We start from the raw sequence: 27,352 nt of genomic DNA, 5'->3' as shown, positions 1-27,352 counted from the left end.
CAATATTTTTCGTGCATACCGTGCCATAGATAGAGGATCAGGAAAAAAAATACGAATAAATAACTGGCTCCGATTATGAAATTAATAAATCATTGATAATCCAATGTTCTAATACATTAAAATCTCAGTACATTATATAAATGATGATTGCAATAAATCATGGCAGCAGGACGATGTCACAATTTCATCAATTTTATTCGTCATAGTCTCTTTATAGCCAAGCGCAAAGCCAACAGTGTCAATTACACTTCAGAAAATTAATAAAATCAGTCACTTGCAATTCTGCCACCAACGAGTGTCTTCGAAGAAACGTAAAGAAGTTTATGAAGCGCTTATGGGTCGTTCCAGATCGAGATTCAAATAAGAGAGGTCGGCGTGCGCGACGATGATCGTCAACTAGGCGAGACCCGCATATCGCTATGCATTCAATTCAAAACGTTCTCGCGGTGCCAATTACTCCTATTGCACCAAACGCTATACCGGCTATTTTTCCAACTACACCAGGTGTGCCGTTCAGTTTTTAAGTTAAAAATGCCAAGAACGTTGAAAAAAATACCTTTCAAAAATTTAATCAGAAGTAAGTCGAAAGTGTTTATTTATGAGGCTCGGAACTGGCAATTATATAGCAATTGTCCAATATTTTCCCGCTCGCGAGGAAAGTCCCGAGCGAGGTTCCATCATCTATTGGCAAGTCGCTGCAGCAACGCTTAAAAAATATTTCAGCTTACTCGACTGGCAAAGTGTCCATACAGCGCCATCCCTCGGCGCGATCGTCGACTACTCGCCTCGCGTAGCAGAAGCCGCACAACAGGCGAGCGAGAGATAAACAAAACCCGAAGTTTCGTAATGCACCGCGTCGTCGGCGATCAGTGAATACGTTTGTGTATATGTCACATCCTCGTCATGTCCGCCGGGTCGACTTTCGTGTTCGCCGTGCTGCTGGTGTGCTTCTACGTGCTGTTCGCCTTGAGCTTCCTGCCCACGGCGACGACCGCCGTGTCCGTCGGTGCCACGGTCAAGGGCTTCGTCGAGGGCGAAGGATTTCATAGGTTAGTCAACTCGTTGGGGCCAATGTTTTGGTCTGAAATAATTGATGAGTTTCTTTTGTTTTTGACAGAACTGTCAGGTATACGGTGGATACAGGTAGCTGGAAAAACAAAAGCTGCTTCATAGCACTGTACGAAGAACTGCCATCCTCTGTTTACGTGAACTATGATGAGCTAGCTGATCTCAGACGTAGGCAAGAGGTAAAAAACATTGATTGCTCTGATAAAGAATTATTAATTTTGAATCAAGATGGCTGATTAGCATTTGTCGTTGCAGAGTAATGCTTGCGTAGATGGTGAAATTGACGTGGAGCTGTTTGGCGAGAGAGCCTACGAGCAGGACGTAACAGCTTGCGCACAACTGATAAGTACAAAAACTACTCTGTCCTTTCCCATTCATCAGCGCTATCACTTTTCTAATCCGTCTGGAGAGCCTGTCGATGTAACTCTAGCTAGACCTGTACTTTTACTAGGATGCAAGGAAAGAATCAAAGATCATAGAGTTTCAAAGGCAAAAATATGCTCGCCGTGCAGTGAACTCACCAAGAAATGGAGAGACGTGTATTACATTTGGGTAAATTTTTATAAAGTTACAGTACAGTAGATTTCATTCTCTCAACTCATTCGACGAATATTTTTCTGCAGGAGGGCTACAATGACTTTGAATGGAAGATACCAGTTGGCAATACGAGTAGAAAATTCCTAGTCACTAGTATGACACACCTGGTGACTCTCACCGGAGCAGCTTACGTACTGTGGACTATACACAAATCGTTCAAAGTACCAAAAAAGTCCAAAGATAATTAAAAGTGTTGAAAAAGAGAGCGACACGAATGGAATTCTTAATTTAGAAAAATCTGCCAAGCAGATTTTGCATAGCATTTATTTACATGTGAATCATTGCATTTCTAAACTTTGTACATAAAATTATATAGCTTACACTATGTGATAAGTCGAATCGACTAATAGTAAGTACGCTGCAATACGCAATACGCAGCACTGTTAAGAAATTAAGTTCTACGTACGATAAAAATTAATCGATTTGTAAAAACAGAAATTTGTAGATAATTAAATACAATTGAAACTTATGGTCTAGAATAATTGTTCGAACATCATACAATATACAGTATTTTAATACATGATTATCTATGTACAACGGTGAGATTGATGAGACTCCAGTGCGTTTATATCCACCTCTCGCCTCGTGGACGCTTATCTCTCGATTTTTTCCTCGATGACGGCGACGTTGCTGCCGATGACGTTGGCCTTGGTCTGCTCGCTGCTGTAGATCTCGGTGATCGGTATGGGCGGCACGGGTCGCCTCGCCGACAGGGTCGAGCGCCTGGCCGAGCAGCTGCGCTTGATGGTGGCGTCGTTCCAGGACTGCACCTGCACCGAGCCGAAGCACAGGAAGGTCGTGGCGCCGGCCGCGTAGATGCCCGCCGTCAGGAAGAATATGCTCCTCCACTCGGCCACGTTGGACGGATCCTTGACGACGTAGCCCTGCACCAGAGGCGCCAGTATGCTGCACACGTTGGCCGCGGCATTGGTGAAGCCCATCAGCGGCCCGGCGTAATTCGGCGACAGATCCATGTGATTGGCGTGATGGCCGCAGTAGATGGCGATGTTGCCGGTCACGGCCAGCACGAGTATGCCCACGGCGAGCAGCTGCTGGCCCGCGCCGACGAAGCCCAGGCCGACGAGGGCCAGTGCGGGGAACACCTCGCCGAAGGTGTTGCAGATCATGCGCGACGAGCGCGTGCTCAGGCGATTCTTGCGTATCGCCCAGTCGGACATGATGCTCACGGGGAAGCTCATGAGCCAGGCGCACAGGTAGGGCAGCGACGAGATCAAGCCGTTCTGTAAACATTAAATGCACCAGGAAGTGAGCAATCGGTAGTTACAATCGGTATATAATCCTCGCAACTCACGTTCTGTATGTCGTAGTGCAGCACCTTGTCCATGTAGCTCGGTATCTTCGAGAGCAGCATCCAGAAGCCCCAGGACTGCGAGCACTGGGTGACGAGGAGCGCCCAGACCGGCACCGAGGTCAGTATCGCGCGCCAGGGCGTCGTCACGGGCGCCGTGGTCTCCACCACCCCGAGACTGCTCTCGATGTAGAGGCGCTCGTCGAAGGCCATCTCCGTGTGCTCGGCCGGGGACTCGCGACCGGCGAACTGCCAGAGCACGGCCCAGCCGAGCGACAGGCTGCCCCAGAAGTAGAAGCACGAGGACCAGCCGAGCAAGGAGCCGGCCAGCAGGCCGGAGCTTTGGAGGGCGATGACGTTGCCGACCCAGCCGCCCGAGTAGACGAACGAGGCTGGGAAGAGAAAGGAGAAGAGAAAGAAAAGATGATTTGGCTGCGCGATCTAGCGCGGAGCTTGAATTCAAGAATAGTTATGTAAATCGAAATAGTGCACTGAGAAAAAAAATTCATTGATTCAATGAAAATTTAATTAAATACAATCTATGAAATAATTTCATTGAAATAATCGTTTTTTCTTTAATTTCATGAAACCAAAGAAAAAAAGATTATTTCAATGAAATTATTTCATAGATTGTATTTAATTAAATTTTCATTGAATCAATCAATTTTTTTCTCAGTGTGGAAATTTTCTTTTTGTGATAGTAAAATATGTTCATTCTACGCCTGATTGACAAAAGAAAACTTTTACCCAAGCTCTGAAATACCACTTACATCAATTTAATCATAATACTAAATATTGTAATTGAATTTACTGGCCGCGCGAGTCTGACGTGAGTTCTTCATCAATATTGATCTATGGGGTGTGGAAATCTTCAAAAAAAGTAACCTCATCCAATTGAGCGAAGATGAATTTGAAAAGAAAAGTTTACTTCTCTTCCAAGTGCTTAAATATGGCATTTGATTAAATATTGATTTTCTTAAAAATTGTCACATTTTAACGTGTATATAAAGTTGTACACAATTTTTCCAAATTCTGCTCCGTTCAAGTCGATGAGGTACTTTTCTGAAGATTTTTACACCCCTATACAAGAATATTGATGAAAAAAACTTTTCAAGATCATGTAACAAGTGATATTTATAACACAATATTCAGGACTATGATAAAAGTGATTAAATTCATTTTCCTGAGCTTGGGTAGAAGTTTCTTTTGGTCAATCGCGCGTAGATAATCACAAAAATAAAATTTCCACCATTTCGATTTATACAACTATTTTTTTTTAATTCAAGCTTTTAATCGAATCGTTAATACACTTACTGAAACGACCTCGCTCGGGCAGCGGCACCCACTTGGCCAGCAGCGTGTGTATGATGGGCGGCACGACGCCCTGACACAGACCGCAGAACACTCGACAGGCGCAGACGAGCTGATAGTCGCCGTAGCGCGCCGCGATCGGTATGGCGAGGGTGGCCAAGCCGCAGAGGCCGACGGCGGCGCCGTAGAGCCGCTGGGCGCCCCAGCGCTGCGCCACCATGCCGCCCGGTATCTGGGTCAGCACGTAGCCCCAGAAGAACGAGCTCAGCATGAGATTCTGCGTGGACTCGTCCCAGTCGAAGTGCTGTATATATGCGATATAATGTATATAATGTGTATAAGATCGGTTGAATTTTTTTTTCTTTTCTTTCGTCGTATATGTACTCACCATCGGCTTGGTCTTGTCGGACATGGCCACGACGGCGACGGACATGCAGACGCGCATCGCGTAGCAGCACAGGAAGCCGCCGGTCAAGAGCAGCGCCTGCACGTGACGGGCGCCGATCTTGTCTGTGTGTGTATGTAGTGTGTGACCACCGCGTGGACACAAGAGCGGCGCATGATTAGAATTTTTTATGAGCAAGTTTAATGGCATATAATATCGTATGAACGAATAATGCGGCGCACGATCTCCGCAATATCAAGTACGAGAGAGAATTAATTCATTTGTAAGCACGTGCTCGCCTATGTTTGGTATACGTTCGATAAGGATATACATTTTTCTATGCGTCTCCTATATTTACGCGCATTTTACAATTGAGAGCCTAAGATGGAAAAATTAAGAGAGAAAAGAGTCCGATCGATTCCACTCGACTCTTGTCTGTAATATTATTATGCATGCGTAAAATATTCCAATGCGTATCGCGGAAAATCATCGGGCAGCCGCTTCGTCGTCGTCGTCGTCTTATCGTCGTGCTGTCGGCCGGCGACGAGCGGACACTTTATCATAATATAGTACATGCATTAATTCATATATTGACGCGGCGGCATCGTTATATATATATTTGTTAGAAATAACGCGAAGGAAAAAAAAGCGAAGATAAGCAATATACAAATACACGGCAAGGTTCAAAAATCATTACGCGAACGCGAGATATGTGCACGAGTGCACATTCCGATCGTCGCGTTTCAATATAAATAAAAGGCTTTGGGGTCGTTCGTCGCGCGTTTGATACCGATTTTTCATCCGATTATTATATTTATCGATAAACGTGTACGTATAATATACGAAAAAGGATTCGCGAATGCCACTCGCAGCGGCTACAGCTACCTCCGCACGTGCGACTCGGTAATAATAACAACGAATGATAATAAGCCGCGGATTCCTGTGCACACCTGTGAGTGTGTGTGCGACTTACTACAATTATACGATAGAGCACGCATACACGCGCGAACTCGCAAATCGTTATCGGGCACATACTCGGCGTTATGATACATATACACGCGATCGGCATACATTATTACCGATCCGTATACGTGTGTGTGTGTGTGTGTGTGTGTGTCGTCGTTCGATTGGAAATTGATTTTTTTTCTCTCGTCCGAGGCTTTGTTTATAATAAATATACAAATAATCTCATTGCTAATATCGAGGTATGCGCGCGCGTATTTATTAAATATGTGCCGCGCGCGTCGTTGTCGCCTTAGTCGTGTCAACTTGCAAAATCAGTCCAAGGAAACGATCGCGCGCATATACGAACGCGTGCGTAAATGTCGAGTTGAACGATGTATTTCGCGAGGATTTTTTGACCTACGAGACGAGCCAATCGCTAATGAAAACGAATTATTTTTTTTTTTTTTACTAATTGCTCGTCTAATCGGTCATTATACCACGTCGCGTACACGGAATAATAAACGATCTCGATCGGGCAGCCGAAAATCCTCGTCGCTGTTTTGTTTTTTTTTTTTTGTCGCTCGATCGATCGTGTACATAATAATTGACGCTCGCGCTCCGTGGCGGTCTCGCGCGCGTATCGAACGTTCACCTCTCGTGTCCGCTAGCATGTGTGTTTATTATAGCTCCATTCGCGCCTCGAATCACCGCGACCACGGGCTTAATTTTCCGTGTGTGTATGTACTTATCGTAGACCGTACGTATTTGTACAAAAAAAAAATGTACGAAACCAGACGAATTTTCGTGACGCACATTTTTTTTTCTCAACGCGTATACGCGATATCTAAGCGAAAGAAGAAAAAAAATCCGCGTGATCCTTGCCGATGACTGGCGCAGGGGCATCACATGCTCGCACAGCTGACGGATTCTCTCGTCGGATTATAATACATATAATGTGGTACGTATGTACCCACGCGCGCCAGTCATCGGCTATATGGACTCGCGGGCACGTGTGTGTCTGTGCGTCAACGTCGTCGTCCGACAAATGCCATATTATAATAATTTAATAACAGCGAAATGTCGCGATTGTGTCGCTCCGCATACTCGCCGAGCAATAAATTTTGTTTCGTTTCGTTTGAAAAACTGCGCGCTTACTTGTACTAGCTTTTAAGTAGGCAATTTTTTTCAGTTTCTTTTTTTTTACGTAAGCTTTGACGCGTTCGAACGAGCGAGGGCTCTTACACACACGCACGTACAATAAATTTGTTTTTGCTTTTTTTTTTCGTTAATAGCGTGTGTGGCAGCTCGTATACACTCGCCATTAACGATAAGAGAAACGACAACGCCGCGAGCTTGGAGCGCAGTTGGTTCAATTTCGAAGTAGAGTGGCAAAAGTGTAATAAATTTTTTTTCTTCTTTTTCTATGCTTTTTTTAGCGCGTCATAGAGCGAAGATTAGTCCGGTAATTATATGCATGTAAGCGGACTTTAAAAAACATCGATATAGTTTTGAGCGCATTAACGGCTGTATTCGATTAAGTTGAACGAACAATGAGAGCTGGCGAGCATTAAAATCACGTCGTCGTCGGAGGCGCGTGCGATAATTGACGTGTGTGTATATAAGCCGGTTGTTAATTCCGCGCACGAATTTATTTCTCTCGCAACGAAATCGTTTTTATGTTTCGACCTTTACGTTTTATTTTTTCAAACGCGACAGTTGAACTTAAAATTATTCCTCGAGGTATTTTAAATAATCAAAGTGTAATTTGGATGATTCGGTATGCTTATACAACGAAACAAAACTAATTTTTCAAGCACACACATAGCGTGGACGACTCACCTTTGGGTTTGACCGGCGCCTCCTTCATGTTGTCCGCCAAGGACACCCGTCTCAAGCTGCCTTGCCTCGTCATTTTTTTTTTTTTTCGTTCTAATACTTCAGTCCTCGCAAATAATTTAAAAAAGTAAAAAACAAACACAGAAAGTTGAGATAATTACGCGCACTCGAAGCCTCCTCGATGATCATATATGTAAATTAAATTAATACGAAGAAGAAATGAAAAGAAATTTAAAAAAGCTCGAGAGGATGATCCGCGAGTCCAGGCGAGCGCGCGCAAAGTGCAACGAGAGACTGCAGCGGGCCCCCGCGCGACCGAGTGCGTGCCCCGCGTTCACGTAGATTGTGCACGTGTGGCATCGACGAGACTATACGCACACCGAAGCGTTTCTCGCGTCTATATACGTGCACTACATATACGCGTGTGTTTGTGCATTTGTGCATTCACGAGCGAGCCCGAGCTCCGCGGATCATCGAAATCCGCGCGCGATCGGCACCTTTCCGGGGGGAGATCAATTACGAAGAGGAGAGAGAGAGAGTCACGTCTCTCGCTTCGAGGCACGCGTTTCTTCGGGCGGCTCTTTCTTCTCTCAGTCGCACGCACGATCGAGCTCGTAATCGGCCACGCGCGCGTGCATTCGATTCGAGTTATTTTTTCATTTTCAACGCATTTTCTCGGCTATACCGAATTTATACGTGCCGATTTTGAATGTGTTCAAGGTGAAAATTTCGATCGAATTTTTTTTCTCTCTCTCTCTCGTCCGTTATCGTTATATTATGCAAGAGCACAAGCGATTGGAATGCAGTCGTGGAATTTCATACAATTATAACGCCTTTTTATTCCTTGTTATTTTCCTCTTATACTCGTATACACACAAGTCCGACAAAATTCATAGACCGCGAGCAAACACAGATATCCAACGATTATATCGTTGCTTTCGAAGCTCGAGCGCACTCCTCGTCATCGTCGTCGCTGGATTGTCATTGGAAAAAGTGCACGACGACGAGCGGACTGACTCCGAAATTATACATCTCGCTCGAACGTATACGACTTGAGCTCGGTGTCGTCGACGCGGCTGGGATTATTCCAAGACTGAATCTCGGCTTTTCCAAAGACAATGTAGAACGCGTTGCTGGCGATGTAGACAGCCGCGGTGATGTAGAAGACTACGTGCCACTGCGTTACGTCTCTCTGCGAGCAAAGTATATATATAGAGATAGAGAGGAGGAGGAGGAAAGCGTGACTTTTTATTTTGTAAATTTAAACATTCGTTCGACTATGCAAACTATTGTGGGTTTACTGCGGTATCCTTAATTTTGTATTAATTTGAAGATCATGTATGTATCGTAAAAAAATGAAGCTCGGACCGGTAAAGAGTCGAAGTAAAAAGTTTGAACCTGTGCCGTCAATCGTAATTATAAAATCCTGAGACAATCCACACGTATTTTTTTCTTGACACGTTCAAAAGAGCTTGTTGTTCTGCATATTTAGACCGAATTGCATTTATTATCGATCGCGATGAGGATACATTTCGAAAAACTTGTTTAGTGACTAACAGAGAAAAAACATATTTTTTTCTATTAATTTTTCTGAATAATTTTTTGAGATCTGCGTGCGTAACTTTGAATCTGCGTGCGGTTAAGCTTCAATATCGTATAAAAACATTAAAATTTACCTAATATTTTAAAAGCTACTTCTTAAAATTGAAGAAGGGTTTTGCAAAAATTTTATGATTATATTTGTGTACCTATTAAAAAAATAGTATATTATGTTAAAAAAACAAAAAAAAAAGTATTATGTACATGGCTACAATTATAAAAGTTTCATTTTTCCGATTTTTGGCACGGGTTAAATCTTTTTATTTCGACTCTTTATCGGTTTAGGCTTCATGTGCAAACAAGCATGCTCAATTTTTTAGATCAATCAACGTTCAGCTTGAATTTTCTGAAAATACAACAGGGGAAAATTACTTGATACATAATTCTTTTGTGCTTAATAAATCTCTACCGTAAACAGTGACATCTCAGTAAAAAATAAATGATTTTGTGTTTAAAAAAAATGTCCCTTTGAAAGTGTACAAAAAAAAACAAAAGTTGCCCTCCTACGTCAGACGTAAGAGGGACCACTTTTTTGTGTAGGTTACAGGTATGAGGTATGAGGTACGAGGTAGCGGGTGTCACAAAGGCACCAAACGTTCAATAGCGGATCAATTCGGTGAGATTTCGGGCGACGGAATTCGAAACCGTGCTTGGGTCGGATTCACGAAACGCCGTGCCTCTTGTCTCACTGAGCTATCTGCCTGTGCACCCATTCGTGACACAAATTTAATTTACAAACATTACCCGCGTGCCCTCGTTATTATTATTATTGTTATTATTATCGATCGCTCACCTCGTCCGTGACGACGAAGCCGCAGGCGAGCGGGGCGAGTATGCCGCATACGTTGGCGACGAAATTCGTCCAGGACATGATGGCCCCGGCGTAGTTCGGGCTGAGATCGATGTGATTGATGAAGAAGCCGGCGCTGACCGCAGCCTGGCAGCCGACGGTCAGCGTCAGGATGGCCACCAGCAGCAGCTGCGAATCGTCGTTGTTGTTATCGACACCGTGGGGCACGTGGCACAACGCGAGCATACCCAGGGCCGGCAACCAGAGGCCGAGACTGTTGCAGACCTTGCGGGCGAGCTCGATCGAGCAGCGACGTTTGATGGATAGGTCCGAGAGGTAGCCAACCGGAAAGCCGAGCAGCCACATGAGTAGGTAGGGCAGAGTCGAGACGAAGCCGCTCTAGATAATATGAGTAGTGTTGGGGGGTTTTTTCAATGTATTTTTTTTCTTCAATTGAACATTGATAAGCCATGCTCAGATGTCAAAGAAGCTTATTGGAATTTATGAATTGAAAAAAAAATTTTTTATCAAAGTATGAAATGCTCGTTTTATATTTTATAATTTGACACTTGATTTTTTTAAAATGTTAAACGAATTTTTATTTTAAGCTTTTACAAAAGATATAAAATGTTACTTCTATACTATTGAACTTTTGACTTTGATTTGACTTTTGTGGTGAGCGCATAATTTTATTTTCTAGAAAAGAGAAATTTACTTGGGCCACGTCAAAGTTCAAGGCGTACTTCATGTAGCTCGGCATCTCCGTGAGCAGCGTGTAATTGCCCCAATTGTAGCCGCAGTGGGCGACGAGTATCGACCAAGCCGGCAGCGACGTCGAGATCGCTCGCCACGGCACTTCCTTGTCCTTCCTCGGCGATCTTTCGATCGAATCACGCATCGCACCAGCCGAAACGATGGGATCGTCTTCTTTGCGATCAACTCTCGGCCGATCCGAGCAGATCCAGTAGAACGCCGCCGACCAAACGACACCGAGGCCCGCGAAGAAGTAAAATATGGCCGGCCAGCCGTGCCGAGTGTTGTGCGCCAGGGCGGCGGCGATCGGCATCGACACCACCACGCCGAAGGGCGGCCCGTTCATCACGAAGGCGCCGAGGCGGCCTCGCTCGGCGGCGGGCGACCATCGGGCGAGCAGCGCCTGAGCGCAGGGGAACAGACAGCCCTGACCGAGGCCGGTGCAGAGCCGCAGGAGGACGATCGAGGGTACGCCGCCGCGCGAGGCGGCCAGAGGCAGCAGAGCCGTGAGAAGGGAGCAGAGCAGCATGCCCGAGGCCAGCAGCTTGCAGGGACTCCGGGTGCTGGCGTAGTGACCGCTGGGCAGCTGGGCCGCGACGTAGCCCCAGAAGAAGGAGCTGAGGATGGTGCTGCTGACGCGAGAGCTCCACTGGTACGTCTGAAATGTCGGAAGAGATATCGCGCGAGGATTTATTGTTTATTTCCTTTTTCATGGTGTGAAACATCTTTGCGCACTATCGTGCATGTTTTCAAACCTTTTATTTATGTTAAGGGGACACACCTGTGTTTATGCCTATAAATAAAAAACATGAAAATTAAGGATTAATATTAAAATTTTTTGTTTCTGATGTAAAAATATGTTTTTACAGGTACTTTTACAACAAAAAATATGTCTGTAGTTCCTCTTAATATTAAAAATCATCCATCAAACATGCCTATTGACTTGTGATTTCTAAGTCATTAACCACATGACTTTGATTTTGAAAAGTTTTGTTATAAAATCCTCTTCCACTTAAGTGTAGCAGATTTTTCATTTAGTTATTTTTTTAATCTATTAATCTCCAAATATTGCAATAAGCGTTATTAAAATAGCTATTTTTGTCTTTTTTTTGTACTTTCGAATGAAAAAAATTTTCCAAGCCTTTTATTTAAATTCTGTTACACTTGAGTGGAAAAGAATTTTATTACAAAACTTTTGAGAGAGCAAGGATCCGGATTGGTGAAAAATTGTATTCAATATCATGCAGTCAATGACTTGGAAATCACAAGTCAATATACATGAATAATGAATGATTCTTAATAATAACAGGAACTAGAGACATATTGTTTGTTGTAAAAGGACCTATAAAAACATATTTTTACACCAGAAACGAAAAATTTTAATAGTAATCCTTAATTTTCATGTTTTTCATTTATAGGTATAAACACAGGTGTGTTTCCTTAAATAGATGAGAAGCTACAAAAAATAAAAGATCATACAATTTTATCAACAAATCAAATTGATTAAATTAAATCAAACAATGACAAAAATTAGAAAAAATTATTATTATTGTTTTAAAAAATTAATCATCACAAATTATAAGTTTTTTTTTGTTAAACTTATTAACCCGATACAAATCTTCGTTCGTCAACTACTCGGAGTCATCGTCTTCGCTCATTTCATCCAAAGTTTCATTCAAACTTCGCGCCAAAGCGATCGTCGCGCGTTTAAAGAGTCCTCTCAACGCTTTCTCGCAGACATGCATGGTGCAAGCCAGCACGAGCCTCGGCGTCACGGACGCGAGCCGCCTCGACAGCGCGTTCGTGCGGGCGAGCTCCCAGTAGTCCCTGTAACCGAGCCCGAAGGGCTCGGGCTCGTCGACTCGAATCAAATCGTGGATGCTAAGGTCCGGACGTATCATCAGCTGCTTGGCTTCGCGCGCGAAGTCCTCGTCGTTCCACCAGTCACCAGCGTCGTCGAGATACTGCCACTTCTTCTTCACGTACCGGGCCCAAAATTGCACGATCCACAGGGCGTTCTCGTGGCCGAGTGCGTAATCGTGTTTTTCCAGGCACTCGTAGACGCCCACGACACCTGCCACCCGTCTCAAGTGGTAATCGCCCTCCTGGCCTTCGTCGAGATTTTCCTCGTCGCTCTCGTCGTCGTCGGGGACAAGCACCTCGTCGAGATTGGCGCCGCGATCCATGAGCAGCTCCATCAGATCCGGCCGCAAATTTGTCAGGGCACAGTCCAGCGGCGTCCGGTCCAACTCGTCCTTGGCGTCGATCAGCAGCTGCCGATTCATCTCGTCGCAGATCGCCAAGAACGGCTCCATCGAACGATCGCCGTAGTCCGCGTGCTCGCAGATGACGTGCAGAGGCGTCCGCCTCGTCTCGTCGTGTTCGCGCGAGTTCGTATCGGCCCCTCGTCTCAGCAGCAGCTCGGCCAGGCTCGTGCGACCCCGCCGCAGAGCCGAGTGCAGCGGTGTCGAGCCCGCGTCGTTCCTCGCCTCGATGTCCACCACCGTCTCTCCTCCTCGCAGATCTCGAAGAGTATTTAACCGCAGCGACTCGATTAATTTAACCACACAACGCGAAGCCAGATGTTGCTTGTATTTTGGTATACGGACCGACGCTTGATATTATTTGGTCTTTATTTACAAAAATGTATATGTTGATAGATTCTGACACTAGAGTCTACATTTTCATTCTATTGATGTTATACTATACGCGAGCTTAGGATTTTGAAAAAATCAATGAATGATAAATATTAAAAATTTAAAAAAAAAAAAAATATTGAAAAAAATCAGCTACTTATGAATAGATGCAAGATGTGAAACATCTTTATCGATTAATTCAATACCATTGGCGAAATAACAACAACTACAAGAAACTTTAAATACATTGGTCAGGGGAATTTCGATGCAGTGATGATGTATTGGTTTCGCGCCACCACTGACGTTTAGTCTATGTTCGACGTGTGACTATGATTATGAAAGAATTTTCATTAATATTTTTCGTGTACCTCGTTCACAGCTGAAACTTTATTTTCACGCCAAACTTTCGTTGTAAAGACTTTCCAAAATTCATATCAATACATTTTCATCAATACATTCCAATATTTATGAAATTATAAGTTATGACATTTGATATTTATGAAATCATTTTTACTTTGCCACTTGCAGATTGACCGATAAAGGTACTCGCCATCTAGTCGTGGAGGTCGGCTTTATTTATGATTGAATTTTCGCAATGCGGATTGAATGAAGTCAGCATTATTGTGCTTTTTTACTTTAGCTATTAAATAGATTTTACACGTTTGGGTATGGATAAGATGGCTGCCGACGCGTAGGCACTTGAAAAATGTTATCGCTTGGGCGAGATGTGACAATATGAAAGATACATGAGTTGCGGTTGCGCTCGGCCAACAGACACTATCGTAGGGAATTTCTCCGATAACTATATACATCTCCAAATAATTTGACGCGGCATTAATCAATCAATAACGCCACAGTGAAGTTACAGACAACAATGGGGCAATTAATAAATTGCATTTACCCCAGAATTGAAATAAATTGTTCAGACGAATTTTTTGGTTTATCAATCCTGCATGAAAATTAACATAAAGACTTGATCAGTTTCGAGACCGATTAGTTACTTTATTAAAATTTTCAACGTTTAGTATCATTTTCAGAATTTCACTATTCAAATGTCGACTAATATAATTTCAATATTTATTATCATGTCTTCTTCATTCGTACAGAGAGGCTCTAAGTATTTTTCGATTACGTATTCTTTTGTTTAATCTACTTTCTTCGTAATTGTATTCATAATTTTCATTTCATCAATATTTTCTGTAGCGACCGTTCATAAACATAAGATAAATAATACAATTTCTTCCTCTAATCTCTTCTATAATAAAATTATAACGACTTAGTTTTGTTTGGTTCGGCTTTTCATTATAACATGATTTGTTAGTATTATTAAATTGAGTTCAAGTTAGATCGTTGGACAATTCCAGAGCGTTGAGTCATTAACGAAATTCATTGAGGATAAGATGGATTCCAGTCAAATATTCAACTCTCCCGTCAAGTAATTTTTATTTCATGAGAATGAAAGTATGAATAAATTTTTATAAAATATTACTTAATCTTAAACAATTATTCCAGGGTGAAAGAGGAACCTTCTGAAGTGTCATTTACTGAATGTGAGGACGAAATAACTGAGGAGTCAACTGATTATAAAATCGTCCAACTGTTGCCGTTTCGAGATAATTTGGTGAGAATTAATAATTATGAGCAACTGCTATCGTAATTGTTTTAAATGAAAATTTTTACTCAACTTTAACTTTCAACAGGTCCTTAGGATTCCAAGATGCGACGATATGATGATTGAATTCGAATGTCAAGATGTAAAGCCCGATAAGAATTTATTGCTACCAAAGAAAATGGATTTACACAAAATTAAAGAAGAACCGAAAGAAAAACTAAAAGAAGAAGTTGTCGACGACATGGCCGAGGAATCGAATTCGAATTTTGACGGTGAAGTCAATAACGATGTTGAAATTGAATTCGAATGTAAAGATGTCAAGCCCAGTGTGGATATTCTAGTAGCCCGGAAAGTGAAAAAAGAAAATTTGATTGACGGTGCAAAAGAAATGAATTTGAATTGTGAATCAGTCAAAAAAAATAAAAAAAGGAGAATTACAAAAAAGTCTGACCATCAAAACAGACCCAAAGCACAAAGTAATACAGTTCAAAGTGACAGCATCTCCGCGCATAAATCACGTGGAAAAAAATTTGCTCAAAAAAGTAAACTCAAAGTCGATTCGTTGCATAATAAAAATACTTTTGAATGTAATACATGCAAAAAGACATTTGCACAAATCGTGAGTCTCAGAAGGCACTTGAGTAGAACACATAATGGAGCCAGTCATGCATGCGATAGATGTGATAAGACATTTAAACGAAAAGATCACCTCAAAAACCATATTGATGCGATACACAATGGTAAGAGTAAGAGACTTAAATGCAAAAAGTGCGGAAAAAAATTTAGAACTAAGAATGTTCTCTGTGCTCACATCAGACAAGTGCATAGTGAAATCCGTCTTAAATGTGATATATGCGAAAAGATATTCGCCTGTAAAAATTATCTCAGAGACCACATTGTTTCGAAGCATAGTGGAATCAAATTTTCATGCGATACATGCAGTCAGGAATTCTCTACAAAGTCAAACCTCAAAAGACACGTCGACGCTCAACATAAAAAAAACTCTCATACGTGTGGTGCATGCGGACAGATATACAAATACAAAATAAGTCTTCATAATCACATGAGGCGGACACATAAAGATGTCACGCATCAGTGCGATACAATCGGTCAAAGCATTGCATAGTGATATCACCTATAACTATAAATGTGGAAAGACATTTCAAATACCGGGTCTAGCTACAACATCACATTGATTTGTTGCATAAAAAATTACTTATGCATGTGATGTATTTGAAAAGATATTCGCTCAACGAGGTAATTGTAGCGTCACACAGTAATGTCACCTATTCATATGATATAAATGTGGAAAGATATTTCCACGAATTTTATACGATAGGACAAACTCAAAACCCGCGAAAATTCGATACATAATGATATCATCCACGCCAGTGATACTCTTAAAATTAAAAAAATTAATTTTAAGAGTAATCTTAATGCTCACCATGACTGAATAAAAGTACGAACACCAATATTTATGAATAAATTATAATAATTTATGAATTGTACAACATATGGTCTTATGAAATTCATTAGTAACCCTTTCATCTCGAACAATCGCAAAAATATAAATTACGTCAAATGAAAATATACCTACGGGTACGCTCGGATTGATGGGGTTTGGATTTTTCATGGCGACGATCGCCACCGACATGCAGACCCTCAGTGCGTAGGCAATGGCCATTCCGAGGAACAAAAGCAACGCGAGGACGTGTCTCATGCCAAATCTCGCTGCGTACGAACAAAAATTAATAATTCACAATTACGTAAGAGAGATTTATGGAGATTAAAAAAAAATGTCATGCTCGCGTACCCATATTTATCGAGAAGAATTATGGTTTCTCGAGGCGACGAGAGCGCTGACAAATTAACACGCTACTTTGTGGAATTTATTATCACCTCGAGCGGTACATATTCGATACAAAGTAGCGAATGAAAAAGTTATGGCTAATTAATTGCGGCTTGTAGAACACGAGATTTCACACTTGATTCGCGCCCGCGGCTACTTTTAGAAAAACAGGTCGACGGCACTCGAGCATCGGTCGATTATTCGAATGACTACCGTTAATTTATGTATTTTTTTTTTTTTTTAACTCGCTCGTATTAATTTCGCATACGGCTTGCGACGCGCACAATCAGATCTAGAAGACTGTCGAATTTCATGCTGCGTCGAGATTACAGGATATCGAGCGTTTACGGTAAAATCGATGCATGACTAACCGGTGCAGCTGCGAGAAGGAAAAGTTCACGTAACGACCGGATGTAAAAAAAAGTCCTTGAGGTTCTGTTTCTTTCTTATGATGCAGTAATCGTGCCGACACTTTGTCGCGATAAATATAAATGTAACTCTAATCCGACCCCGATCTCTATCGTGAGACTTTTGCCGAAAAACAGCCTACTTTTTTTGCTCGGTCAACGAAAGCGGATGTGCACTGAAGCTAGGAGAAAATAAACCAGCGACGTTGAAGCTCCTTACGAAATTATATAAAATTTAATTTATTTATGTTACAAGAGAGATACAATAATAATTTTTTGTTATTTACAACTAGATCGCTAACGTATACTTATATAAAAAAAAGTTATATTTAACGGCAAAAAACGCAACCGCAGAAAAAAAACCTAAGCCAGACTCGCGTCCACTTCTTTCTTCTTGTCCTCGGGCACGGCCAGGGCGATCGGCTCGATGCCCAATGAGACGATGGACAGACGCGGCAGCTGGCCGAGCTCCCGCTTGCGCTTGATCTTCGGCTCGTTCCAGGGCTGTATACTGGCCTTGCCGAAGATCATGAAGATGAGATTCGCCACGAAGTAGATCGCCGCCGTGATGTAGAAGACGAGGTGCCACTTGGCCGGGTTGTGCTGTTAGAGAGAGAGAGAGAGAGAGAGAGAGAGAGAGAGAGAGAGAGAGAGAGATAAAGAAAAAAAAATACGTTGTACCGTTGTACGATCAGACCTTGAATTATATCATGACACACGCGTACCTCGTCGTTGTTGGTTATGATTCCGCAGATGATGGGCGCGAACAGTCCCGTGAGATTGCCGAAACCGTTGGACAGCGACATCATGGTACCGGCGAAATTCGGACTCAGATCTATGTGATTGATCTGAAAGCCCGACGTCACGCCTGCCTGAAAGCTCACGGCGAGCACGACTATGGCCACGATCACGGTGCTGTCGTCCGTCTCCACCAGGCACAGTATCACCATACAGAGGGCGGGCAGCCACAGGCCCACCGTGTTGCAGATCTTGCGCGTCGTGGCGGTGCTCAGGCCGCCCCTGCAGATGGCCCAGTCGGCGAACACGCTGATGGGAAAGCCCATGAGCCACATGCCGAGATACGGATAGGCCGAGACGAAGCCGGTCTCGGTGAGGTCGTAATCGAGGATGGACTTCATGTAATTGGGCAGCTCGGTGAGCAGAGTGTAGAAGCCCCAGTTGAAGCCGCTCTGGACGATGATGATCGACCAGATGGGCACGGAGGTGAGGATCTTGAGCCAGGGTACTTTGGATTTCTGTATACAAAATGGTGTTATCTCGTCGGTGCGTCGTGATTTGTTATCTCGAAAATATTTATTTTTATTTTAAAAAAGCATTAAATTTAATGAAAATTTTAATGAAACATTAAAATTGAAGTAACCGGTGTTGCAACTTATTTTGAATTAAGGGAAGTTATACACCAATTTCTCTCTTACACTATTTTCATAGCATAGAGAGCAGTTTCGAGAAAATACAATGATAGTATTAAAATTGTTCCAAAACCGCACTTGACTTATACACATACTTTGATTTTGCTACTTGCAGATTTACAGATTAATTTGTACTCGCCATCTAGTGGTGGAGGCTAGCTTTAACTGTGATCGAGTTTTTGGCAATTAACGCAAAAAATACATCGGTATCGAAACGTTCATTTTGAATTAAAAAGATTTGAATTAATTCGAGCGTAGAATTTAATCTTTTTTGTTAATTTTTGCAGTACAAATAACGTATGAAGTGTCATTTCAACGTATTTTTTGTGAAGTTAAAGGGATTTATAAATTATTTTTAGATGCAGAGGCTTATTCTGCATATTTTTTCACGTCTATGAGAACTTGAAAGTTTATTTTTTTTTGTAATAAAGGTATTATCTGAAAACTGCACTTTATATTATAAAAATAGCATAAGGGAAAAAATTGGTGTACAATACCCCTTAACTTCACATATGATTCATTGAAATGCCACTTCATACATTATGTGTACTGCAAAAATTAACAAATAGAATTAAACTCTACACTCAAATTAATTCTAAATTAACGTCTTAATACTGATGTATTTTTGGAATTAATTGCTAAAAAAAATGTATGGAAGTTCGGTCATAGTTAACTCCAGTCACCACCTGTAGATGGCGAGTACTAATTTATCTGTAAATCTGCAAGTGGCAAAGTCAAAGTAAGTGTATAAGTCAAGTTCCGTTTTGGAACAGTTTTGAGATTGTCTGAGATTTTGACTTGGATCGATTACAATGTAAAAATTGTCAACGGTGAAATCGAAAAAACGTGAATATCTAATTTTACAAACTAACTATACTCACGTTTGTGTGATCGTTGGCTCCCGTGCAACTGTTGATGTACTCGAGCTCCCTCGAGTCGATGCTCGGATGCTCCGACGGATAATCCACACCGATCCAGTAGAACGCGGCGCTCCAAGCCAGTCCCAACGCGCCAAAGAAGTAAAACACACCCGGCCAACCGGCCCCCGAGTCGGCCAACAGTCCGGAAATCGGCATCGCCAGTACCGTGCCGAACTGGGGGCCGTTCATGACGAAGGCGCCGAGTCTCGCCCTCTCGCCCAGCGGCACCCATCGCGACAGCAGAGTCTGACTGGCGGGCAGCAGACAGCCCTGGCTCAGACCCATGGCGATACGGCAGACAATGACGGCCACGTAGCCGCCGTGCTCGGCGAGCACCGGCACGAGCATGTTGAGCAGGGCCGAGCAGGCGATGCCGATCGAGAGGAGTTTCTGGGCGCTGCCCACCGTGCCGATGTAGCCCGCCGGCAGCTGGGTCACGAGGTAGCCCCAGAAGAACGAGCTGAGGATCGGCCCGGTCACGTTGGCGCCCCAGTTGTACGTCTTTCGAGAGGCGTTTAAAGATAATTCAATGTAAATTTTTTGTTGTTTCCTCGACGGAAATTTTTCTCGTGAGAAAGTTTTATCAAGTCCAAAAAAAAGTCTTAAAAAGTCTTACCAATGTTCGGATTTCGTACACCCGATTGATGATTTTAGTAAGAGTTTTTAAATATTCATAAAACCTTGTAGAGACTCGACATTTTGGCAAAAGTGTTAATTTTTTTTTCATTTTTTTCTATATTGTTCATATGCCTATACAGAACAAAAAAGTTTTTAAAACTATAATTAAAAACTTTCATAAACACACTTATAAACATTTTTTTAAATTAAATAAGCGATTGTCTTACCAGTCTGAATATTTCGGTAATCAAATATCAAGTTTCAAATACATTTTTTTAAATTTATTTATATCAATTAAAACTCTTATGAATTTTTATTAACTCTTAAAAATCGTGGTACGAAATCCGAACAATTATAAGAATTTTTAAGACTTATTCAGACTTTCAATGAGTTTTTACGAGTTCTTAAGACTTTTTAAGAATCAAAGTGGCGATGAATTTTCGTATGGATTTTAAATCTTATTTCATCGTAATCTGACTAACCGGTATATCCGGATGGGTGGAGTTTTCCGCCGTCATGGCGACGACGCCGACGGACATGCAGACTCGCAGCGTGTAGGCCACCGCCATGCCGAGGAACAGCATGAGCACTTGCACGTGCCTGGAGCCGAGTCCCTCTAAAAAAATACAAATAAATACGAAACGACGATAAAAAACATTTTTTTCGCTGTCTTTAAATTGAAACTTCGATTAAAGCACATAAATCGACGTTACTTTTTTTCGGCAACTGCTCTTCTTCCCTCGTCTCGTCCATTGTGTATCGTATGAATTATATATCTATTTATCGTGTATTATATCGTGATTTTTGCGCAGAAATTAATCGACAATTAAAATACCCGTGGCATAACAAACGTGGACACACTTTTCTATTACCATAATCTCACGCGCACTCGTTGTGTATCGTCACAATATTGTACTCTCTTGAATCAACAATAGCTCGCCGACGAATGTCAAAAAAAAAAAAGAAAAAAAATTATCTCGTCGCGATGTGCCTCGATACTACTACAACAATAATACAATAATAATACGAGAGATATTACTCGAATCTAACATCGCTTTCGAGTAATGCATATATACAGACTTGGGGCTACGATGCGTGTGCGCCGCGACAACGACGACGATCGTTAAGCCCGATAAAGTATAACCGGTATCTGGTAGGTGAGTGTGTGTGTGTGTGTGCAATTATATCTTTCCGATTATGCTCTTGACACCGAAATCGAGAAAAAAAGAAGAAAGAGGCGAATGTCGAGAAAGATCGTTCTAGCAGGGTGACGAATAATTAAAAATTAAAAATTAAATCAGAGCCACGATTCTTTCCCCTTTTTTCGTTATCGTTATATTTGTTCATGTATTATAAAAAATGTATGCGTAATCGTATATTATAAACATTTCGAAAGCTCGATGACATAATTTTTGATCTTTTATCTATCACGCTCGCTTTTATTGTCCCGTATCCGGCGCGCGCGACAATTTTTACCCTGCGCACCTGTACCCAATGTTGGCACCCTCGTTTCGAAAAAATGAAATAAAACTGAAGAAAGTTTGTTTGTTTTTTTTTTTTAATTAAACATTCCACGCGTAGATCACTTTTTTTTTATTTTCAAATCGATCACCACAGCAGCAGCAGCAGCAGCAGCAGCAGCAATGATAAGCGAACACGTTGAAATACCTTCGAATGTAATTTACAATCTCTCGTGTTCGCTAGATTCGAGCACGTGATTGTTTCGTAAATACATGTATACATAAATATCTTGACGAGCGATTAAAACAATAATATAAACAAAAGAATGTGAAATTTTTTTCTCTCTCTCTGGCTCTTTTTTTTTTATCTGATAGATGCGATACATGAAATTCTTGTATTGACCGCTGGCGATTGCAAATTTTCCAAGCCGCCTGTTTCGAGTCTTTTCTTCTCCTTTATTTTAAAATTAAAAATTACCTAAAATTTGTTATCTATCTAATATGAATAAAACGTAACGATTGTAATATATAAGTATAATAAACAATGACTAATTGTCACGACGAGTCGTCCGAACGAGCTCGATGTTTGATCTATCCGCGACACTCTCCACGTCCTGCGCCGAAAACGATACGTTCGTATTCGTGGTGTCATCGAAGTCGTAAAGGTACGTCTCTCCGCGCCCGAAGACCATGAAGATCAAGTTGATGAAGAAGTAAACGGCGGCAGTTATGTAGAATATCGCGTGCCACTGCTCGACGTCTCTCTGAAAGCAAAAAAATGATAAAAGATGTTTATAATGATCGTTGAAGTATATCGTTCAAATTCTATGCCACGCTCACCACGTCGACGATGATATTGCCGCAGACGATGGGCGCCAGTATGCTGACGCTCGTACCGATGCACGTAGCCGTCGAGTAAATCACCCCGACGTAATTCGGATACATCTCGATCTGATTGACGACGAAACCGCTCGGCGAGGCGGCCTGCAGTCCCACGGCCAGGGTGAGCAGCAGCACGGGCGCCACGAGGCTGTACTCGTCGACGAGGCAGAGCAGGCTGAGGGCCGCGGCGGGTCCCCACATGCCCACGGTGTTGCTGACGCGTCGCACCCGGGCCGGCGAGACGCCCCGGCGCAGCGCCAGATCGGACAGTCGGCTGAACGCGAACGACAGCAGCCAGTTGGTGAGGTAGGGCAGAGTCGAGATCAGGCCGTTCTATAAGAGAAAATGTTTTTTCAATGCGAAGATGGATGAGAAATGCTCAACGTATAGCTTTTTGGCTAACGAGAAAGTTTATTGGGCATGAAAAGGCCGATAGAACTGGATACGTCTTTATCGAAAGTATGCGGTTTTTTTTTGCCATTATTGTAATGATTTTTCGACTATGCATAATTCGTGCAAATTTATCATTTTACGAATTGCAGGAATTGACAAATTACATAGATTGTACTTCATTGTGATTATTTTGAATTTTCTACATTTTGAAAAGATCAAATTGACGGGGCGGGAGATCTACGAAGTATGCTCCGTAGAATAAAATTCAAAATCTTATACCCTCATTTTTACTGTGCCACTTGCAGATTTACTGAAATAAAGGTGCTCTCCATCTAGTGGTGGAAACTCGAAGTATCATTAACGTATCTAATTTTAATTTTTTCAAACGGTTAAATTTTCATTTGCCGATCAATTTTAATCATTTTAATATTTCTAGCATAATTTTAACGCAATGATTTTTGAAACATATCGAACGATCATCTCTTCGGCCAATCGAGCCCATTACGAATGTCGAGCATCTCTATTTTTAAATAGTTTAACGGCTTACCGTTCTGATGTTGAAGTCGAGGATGTACTTCATGTAACTCGGCATGCCCGAGTTGATGATGTAGGTGCCCCAATTGGAGCCGCACTCCGTGACGATCAGCGCCCAGAGCGGCACGCACAGCAGCACGTCGCAGCACGTCAATTTCTATCGGCAACGAATCCATCAAAATTATCGTCCAATTTTTTTTTTTTTTTTTTTTTTTCTATTTATTTCGCATTTACCCTGGCCTCGAAGCGAACGGCCTCGCGCCGCCTGTGCTCCAGTATGTAGTCGCGCTCGCGCGAGCACATGTTCCGATGGGACTCCGGGTCGTCGACGATCTTGAAGAAGATGACGAAGCTGCAGAGCAGCCCGAGCGAGCCGAAGATGTAGAAGATGCCGGGCCAGCCGAGGCTCGAGGCGGCGATCAGGCCCGACGAGGCCATCGCCACGATCGTGCCGAAGAAGCCCGCACCGGTGATCACCGAGCCTGAGATGCGAGCAAATTTTTTTAAAATAAATTTTCACGAAAAAAAAAACAAAAATCGGTTACAACGGGTATACGCGATTATTACTCACTCATTCTCGAGCGCTCGAAGGGCGGCGCCCACTTGAGCAGCAGCGCGTGGGTGCACGCGTAGAAGCAGGCGTGACAGAGGCCGATGATGAGGCGGGCCGCGCACAGCGCCACGTAATCGCCGTACGCCACGATCAGCGGTATGGAGAAGTTGACGCAGGAGCTGCAGCACAGGCCGACGGAGAAGAGCCGCTGGGCGCCGTACCTGCGCACGAAGTAGCGACTCGGCACCTGGATCAGCAGGTAGCCCCAGAAGAACGAGCTGAGTATCAGGGCCATCTCCACCGTCGTCCAGTCGTAGAACTGAGAGCGCGCGTGTGAGATCGTCGAGAGAAAAATAAGGTACATTCGTGCCGGAATATTGACTTTTTGAGTTATATTTACTTTGAAATTACAACGTTTACGCGTAAAGCCAATGATTTTTGTGTGAAAATTAAATTAAGAAGTAATATTGTTAAAATGAAAATAATATAATGTTGATTTACTCGACTAACGTATGAACTCGTAAGTAAAAACTTGAATACAGCTGTATTTTATAAAATTTAATTACGATAATTCGAATCAAAAGTAATGCGCTCTGGAACAATACAAAACTTTAATGCACTGAGAATTCAGACAAGCGTATTGAAAATCCTACAGGTGACTTTTCGGTTCAAGCAGTTCTTAAGTTACCCCTAGATGGCGTATGGACAAATTTTCGGAAACCAAAAGAGAATTAGCTAAGTTTTTGCATTAAGTACGAGATACTGCCAATCTATATGGCAATTTTACAATCGTACTCTCGTACTCGTACTCGTCTCTATATGAATTGATATTCGAACCAAACCGAATGTTGTAATCTCAATGCATTGATATTTGACGAGTAAGAGTAAAATTTAAATTCCACTGGAAATGTCGTTACAGTCGACGGCACATATATCCTACCGTGAAATTTCTCGCGTCGTTGGTGTCGGTCATGGCGATGATGGCGACGGGCAGCGACAGATTCATGGCGTTGCCCATCATCAGGCTGAGGGCCATGAGAAACACCTGGCAGTGCCGCGTGCCGTAGCAGCTCTCTGCGTGCCAAGCATTACTGTGTTTTTTTTTTATTATCGTTTTAACTTCATTTTTTTATTTACGTTGATTAAAATTACGCGAAGTGTAGGAAAAATGACGGGTAAAAACTTACGCTGTTTGGGCGACTCCAGGCACGGTTCGTCACTCCTCTCGATCGTATCGTCGCCCGACATTTTTCCACAAGATGTTTTGGGTTGTTTATTTTTCAAATTTACTCGAAACTGTATTGTCAATGGCTGAATGAAGAATAGTAGTCCCGGGAAATTTGACTGATCATACTTATATGTACCGAAAAAAAGAATCCAAAGTTGTTCTAATTAGGTCCGAACGATCGATCGCGCTGATAATAATTGTCATTAGTTAGCAACTATTTCGGCGTTTCATTGATTGACTATCGGTCATTGCACTGGCGCGGACCGACGCGGCGCGTCATTCGACAACAAAAACGTACAGTTCGTAGTAGCAAAACAAGTGTCTTTCCATTCACTTGGGGGCAGTTATTTTATGGCGGTAGCTCTAAAACTTGCGTGAAGCAACTCGAAAAAATCTGAAAATATTTGAGATTATTTATTTCGATGCGATAGAAAACAGAACGATATCCTAGGTTGTTCATCAAATTTTATCGTCAGAAATACATTTTTTAAATTTGAATAATCTAAAAAAATTTCGTTAATTCAAAAGACCTCAAGTTTTTTCAGAATTTCCGAATGCTTCAAAGCTTTAGAAAAAATTTATCAACAATTTTAAAAATTTAGTCCTGGAGGAATTCGGGAAATTTTTCCTATCTTCTATCGTATTGAAATAAACAAATCAAATTTTTTCAAACTTTTTTAGACGAAATCAAATCATTTATGTATGTTTTGTCAGTTTTCTTATTATTTTACACAATATTATTATTATTAGGTATTAAATTGTTTATCACTGAAGTACTCGAGGATATGAACTAGTTGCAGTGGGCATTAAATTTAATAATTAACAAATGTTTTTTTATAAATATTTCAGATGTCATTTTGAACTATGAATTGTTAAACTTTAATTTTCTGTGTTAAATTGTGAAACAGAGGAAAATACGAACGATAATTTGTTTATGATGAAGTTCATTGCTAATTCTTTAACGTCGGTTTTTCGTCTACAGAAGCGCAGAAAGAGATACGTATGGTGCGCAATACATATAGGTTGTAAATTATACGTATAAGATATTTTTTTTTTCAAATTTATTGTAAAAAATAATCAAGCAGACATTTTAATTAATTAGATTACTGATTGAGTAGAAATGATATTTGTGATCCAAATCGTCACTCACGTCAAAAACTACATGACTTTATTTATGGAAATTTGATTATGTCAATTTCTGTGCAAAAATGAATACTGTCCGCTACGACAGCAGCTCTCAAATTATGAATATCATTATCTCATCCGGCGCCTAAATACGATTTTAAATGCTCTAAAGAGAAAAAATTAAATATTGGCGTAGTTCATAACTGCTTTAATCACATGGAAATCCAATGAGACCGATAAGTAATTTATTGTGGCTTATAAATATATTATTCGATGAGAAGCTCCAACGGTTTGACTAGGCCACTGTATACGCTGCCTTTTCCATATATTGGGTAGCCATTCTCGTATTCTGCAATCACCTCGAACTTTGAAACATTTTTAAAATCTTCCGGTTTGAAACATTTCGATTGTAGTTTTACATAATGATTGCATCTTCCGTCGTCGAGCGTGATCAAGGAAATATCCTCTCGCCAGCAAGCGAGAGTCACACAATAATTGCCTAGATCGTCTTCGAAAATATTATTGACTGCGGCTACAGTATTAGTGTAACGCTTACAGTACATGTCGGGATCTAAGAATTGTTTGACTTTTCCATCCAAACCTATTTTTAGCAGATACTTGTCAGTATAGAATGACGGATTTTCGCCATTGTTAGCGATTTCAGTCAGAAATCCTTCGCCCCGGGGCAAGTTGTAGATGAGTCGCCTAACCTCTCCAACGGAATATAGATTTTCCATGTAAAGGGTGACCGGAAACCATTCGATCTCTTGGTCGTCGAGCCTGAACTGCGTGCATTGCGACATCGTGTAGTTTTGTGGGATGCATATGCCGATCATTCCGTTGGCCAACGAGATCGAAGCGTAACCTACGTGGTAAACATTCCGAACGTGAGTCAAATTACGCCTTTGACCTGAAAACATAAAATATTTATCTCATTAGCATTATTAAGTAGCGAAAATTGAAACACGTGTTTTTTTTTTCTTTAGCAATTACCGTTGGGTTGGATAAGTGCCACAGTCATGGTGCTACGGTCCAGAAATACCGCGGACTCGCTTGCTATGTACAAATAGCCTTGGTCCTTCGACAATGGATGAACAAGCACAACGGGAGGG

General features: G+C 41.9%; 6 protein-coding genes across 8 annotated transcripts; 2 read left to right on the top strand and 4 right to left on the bottom strand.

Annotated features, from left to right (window-relative positions):
• Window positions 1-847: 847 nt before the first annotated feature.
• LOC106655613 lies at window positions 848-2,134 on the top strand. The gene is made up of 4 exons (XM_014376104.2): window positions 848-1,049; window positions 1,118-1,247; window positions 1,324-1,620; window positions 1,692-2,134. Exons 1-4 carry the CDS (start codon window positions 904-906, stop codon window positions 1,851-1,853), a joined length of 735 nt encoding a protein of 244 aa, XP_014231590.1. The 5' UTR covers window positions 848-903; the 3' UTR covers window positions 1,854-2,134.
• LOC106655612 (putative inorganic phosphate cotransporter) lies at window positions 1,912-7,845 on the bottom strand. 2 transcript variants are annotated; one of them, XM_014376103.2, is made up of 5 exons: window positions 7,455-7,845; window positions 4,674-4,795; window positions 4,289-4,589; window positions 2,978-3,366; window positions 1,912-2,906 (listed from the first exon to the last, which is right to left on the bottom strand). In XM_014376103.2, the coding sequence occupies exons 1-5, from the start codon at window positions 7,525-7,527 to the stop codon at window positions 2,259-2,261; spliced, it is 1,533 nt and encodes a 510-aa protein (XP_014231589.1). In that variant the 5' UTR covers window positions 7,528-7,845; the 3' UTR covers window positions 1,912-2,258. The 2 variants fall into 2 exon arrangements, with proteins under 2 accessions (XP_014231589.1, XP_014231588.1); XM_014376102.2 differs by lacking the exon at window positions 7,455-7,845 and having other exon boundaries at window positions 4,674-5,831.
• A 610-nt stretch (window positions 7,846-8,455) lies between these two features.
• On the bottom strand, window positions 8,456-16,658 carry LOC106655493 (putative inorganic phosphate cotransporter). Its single transcript, XM_023459776.1, has 5 exons — window positions 16,655-16,658; window positions 16,439-16,572; window positions 10,556-11,251; window positions 9,844-10,239; window positions 8,456-8,643 (listed from the first exon to the last, which is right to left on the bottom strand). The coding sequence occupies exons 1-5, from the start codon at window positions 16,656-16,658 to the stop codon at window positions 8,476-8,478; spliced, it is 1,398 nt and encodes a 465-aa protein (XP_023315544.1). The 3' UTR covers window positions 8,456-8,475.
• On the top strand, window positions 14,495-16,308 carry LOC106655523 (myoneurin-like). Of its 2 annotated transcripts, XM_014375947.2 has the most exons (3): window positions 14,495-14,664; window positions 14,742-14,850; window positions 14,930-16,308. In XM_014375947.2, the coding sequence occupies exons 1-3, from the start codon at window positions 14,630-14,632 to the stop codon at window positions 15,965-15,967; spliced, it is 1,182 nt and encodes a 393-aa protein (XP_014231433.1). In that variant the 5' UTR covers window positions 14,495-14,629; the 3' UTR covers window positions 15,968-16,308. The 2 variants fall into 2 exon arrangements, with proteins under 2 accessions (XP_014231433.1, XP_023315549.1); XM_023459781.1 differs by lacking the exon at window positions 14,495-14,664 and having other exon boundaries at window positions 14,759-14,850; window positions 14,938-16,308.
• An 802-nt stretch (window positions 16,659-17,460) lies between the features above and the next one.
• On the bottom strand, window positions 17,461-20,818 carry LOC106655492 (putative inorganic phosphate cotransporter). Its single transcript, XM_023459775.1, has 5 exons — window positions 20,779-20,818; window positions 20,548-20,681; window positions 19,400-19,948; window positions 17,823-18,353; window positions 17,461-17,700 (listed from the first exon to the last, which is right to left on the bottom strand). The coding sequence occupies exons 1-5, from the start codon at window positions 20,816-20,818 to the stop codon at window positions 17,461-17,463; spliced, it is 1,494 nt and encodes a 497-aa protein (XP_023315543.1).
• A 1,255-nt stretch (window positions 20,819-22,073) lies between these two features.
• On the bottom strand, window positions 22,074-25,135 carry LOC106655490 (putative inorganic phosphate cotransporter). Its single transcript, XM_014375910.1, has 7 exons — window positions 25,075-25,135; window positions 24,828-24,961; window positions 23,906-24,206; window positions 23,569-23,816; window positions 23,348-23,491; window positions 22,366-22,740; window positions 22,074-22,289 (listed from the first exon to the last, which is right to left on the bottom strand). Exons 1-7 carry the CDS (start codon window positions 25,133-25,135, stop codon window positions 22,074-22,076), a joined length of 1,479 nt encoding a protein of 492 aa, XP_014231396.1.
• Window positions 25,136-27,352: the final 2,217 nt, after the last annotated feature.

The sequence above is a fragment of the Trichogramma pretiosum genome, unplaced genomic scaffold, assembly GCF_000599845.2.
Source record: "Trichogramma pretiosum strain Unisexual culture from Peru unplaced genomic scaffold, Tpre_2.0 scaffold120, whole genome shotgun sequence".
Lineage (NCBI taxonomy): Eukaryota > Metazoa > Arthropoda > Insecta > Hymenoptera > Trichogrammatidae > Trichogramma > Trichogramma pretiosum.
This window is presented reverse-complemented; position numbering and strand designations above follow the sequence as displayed.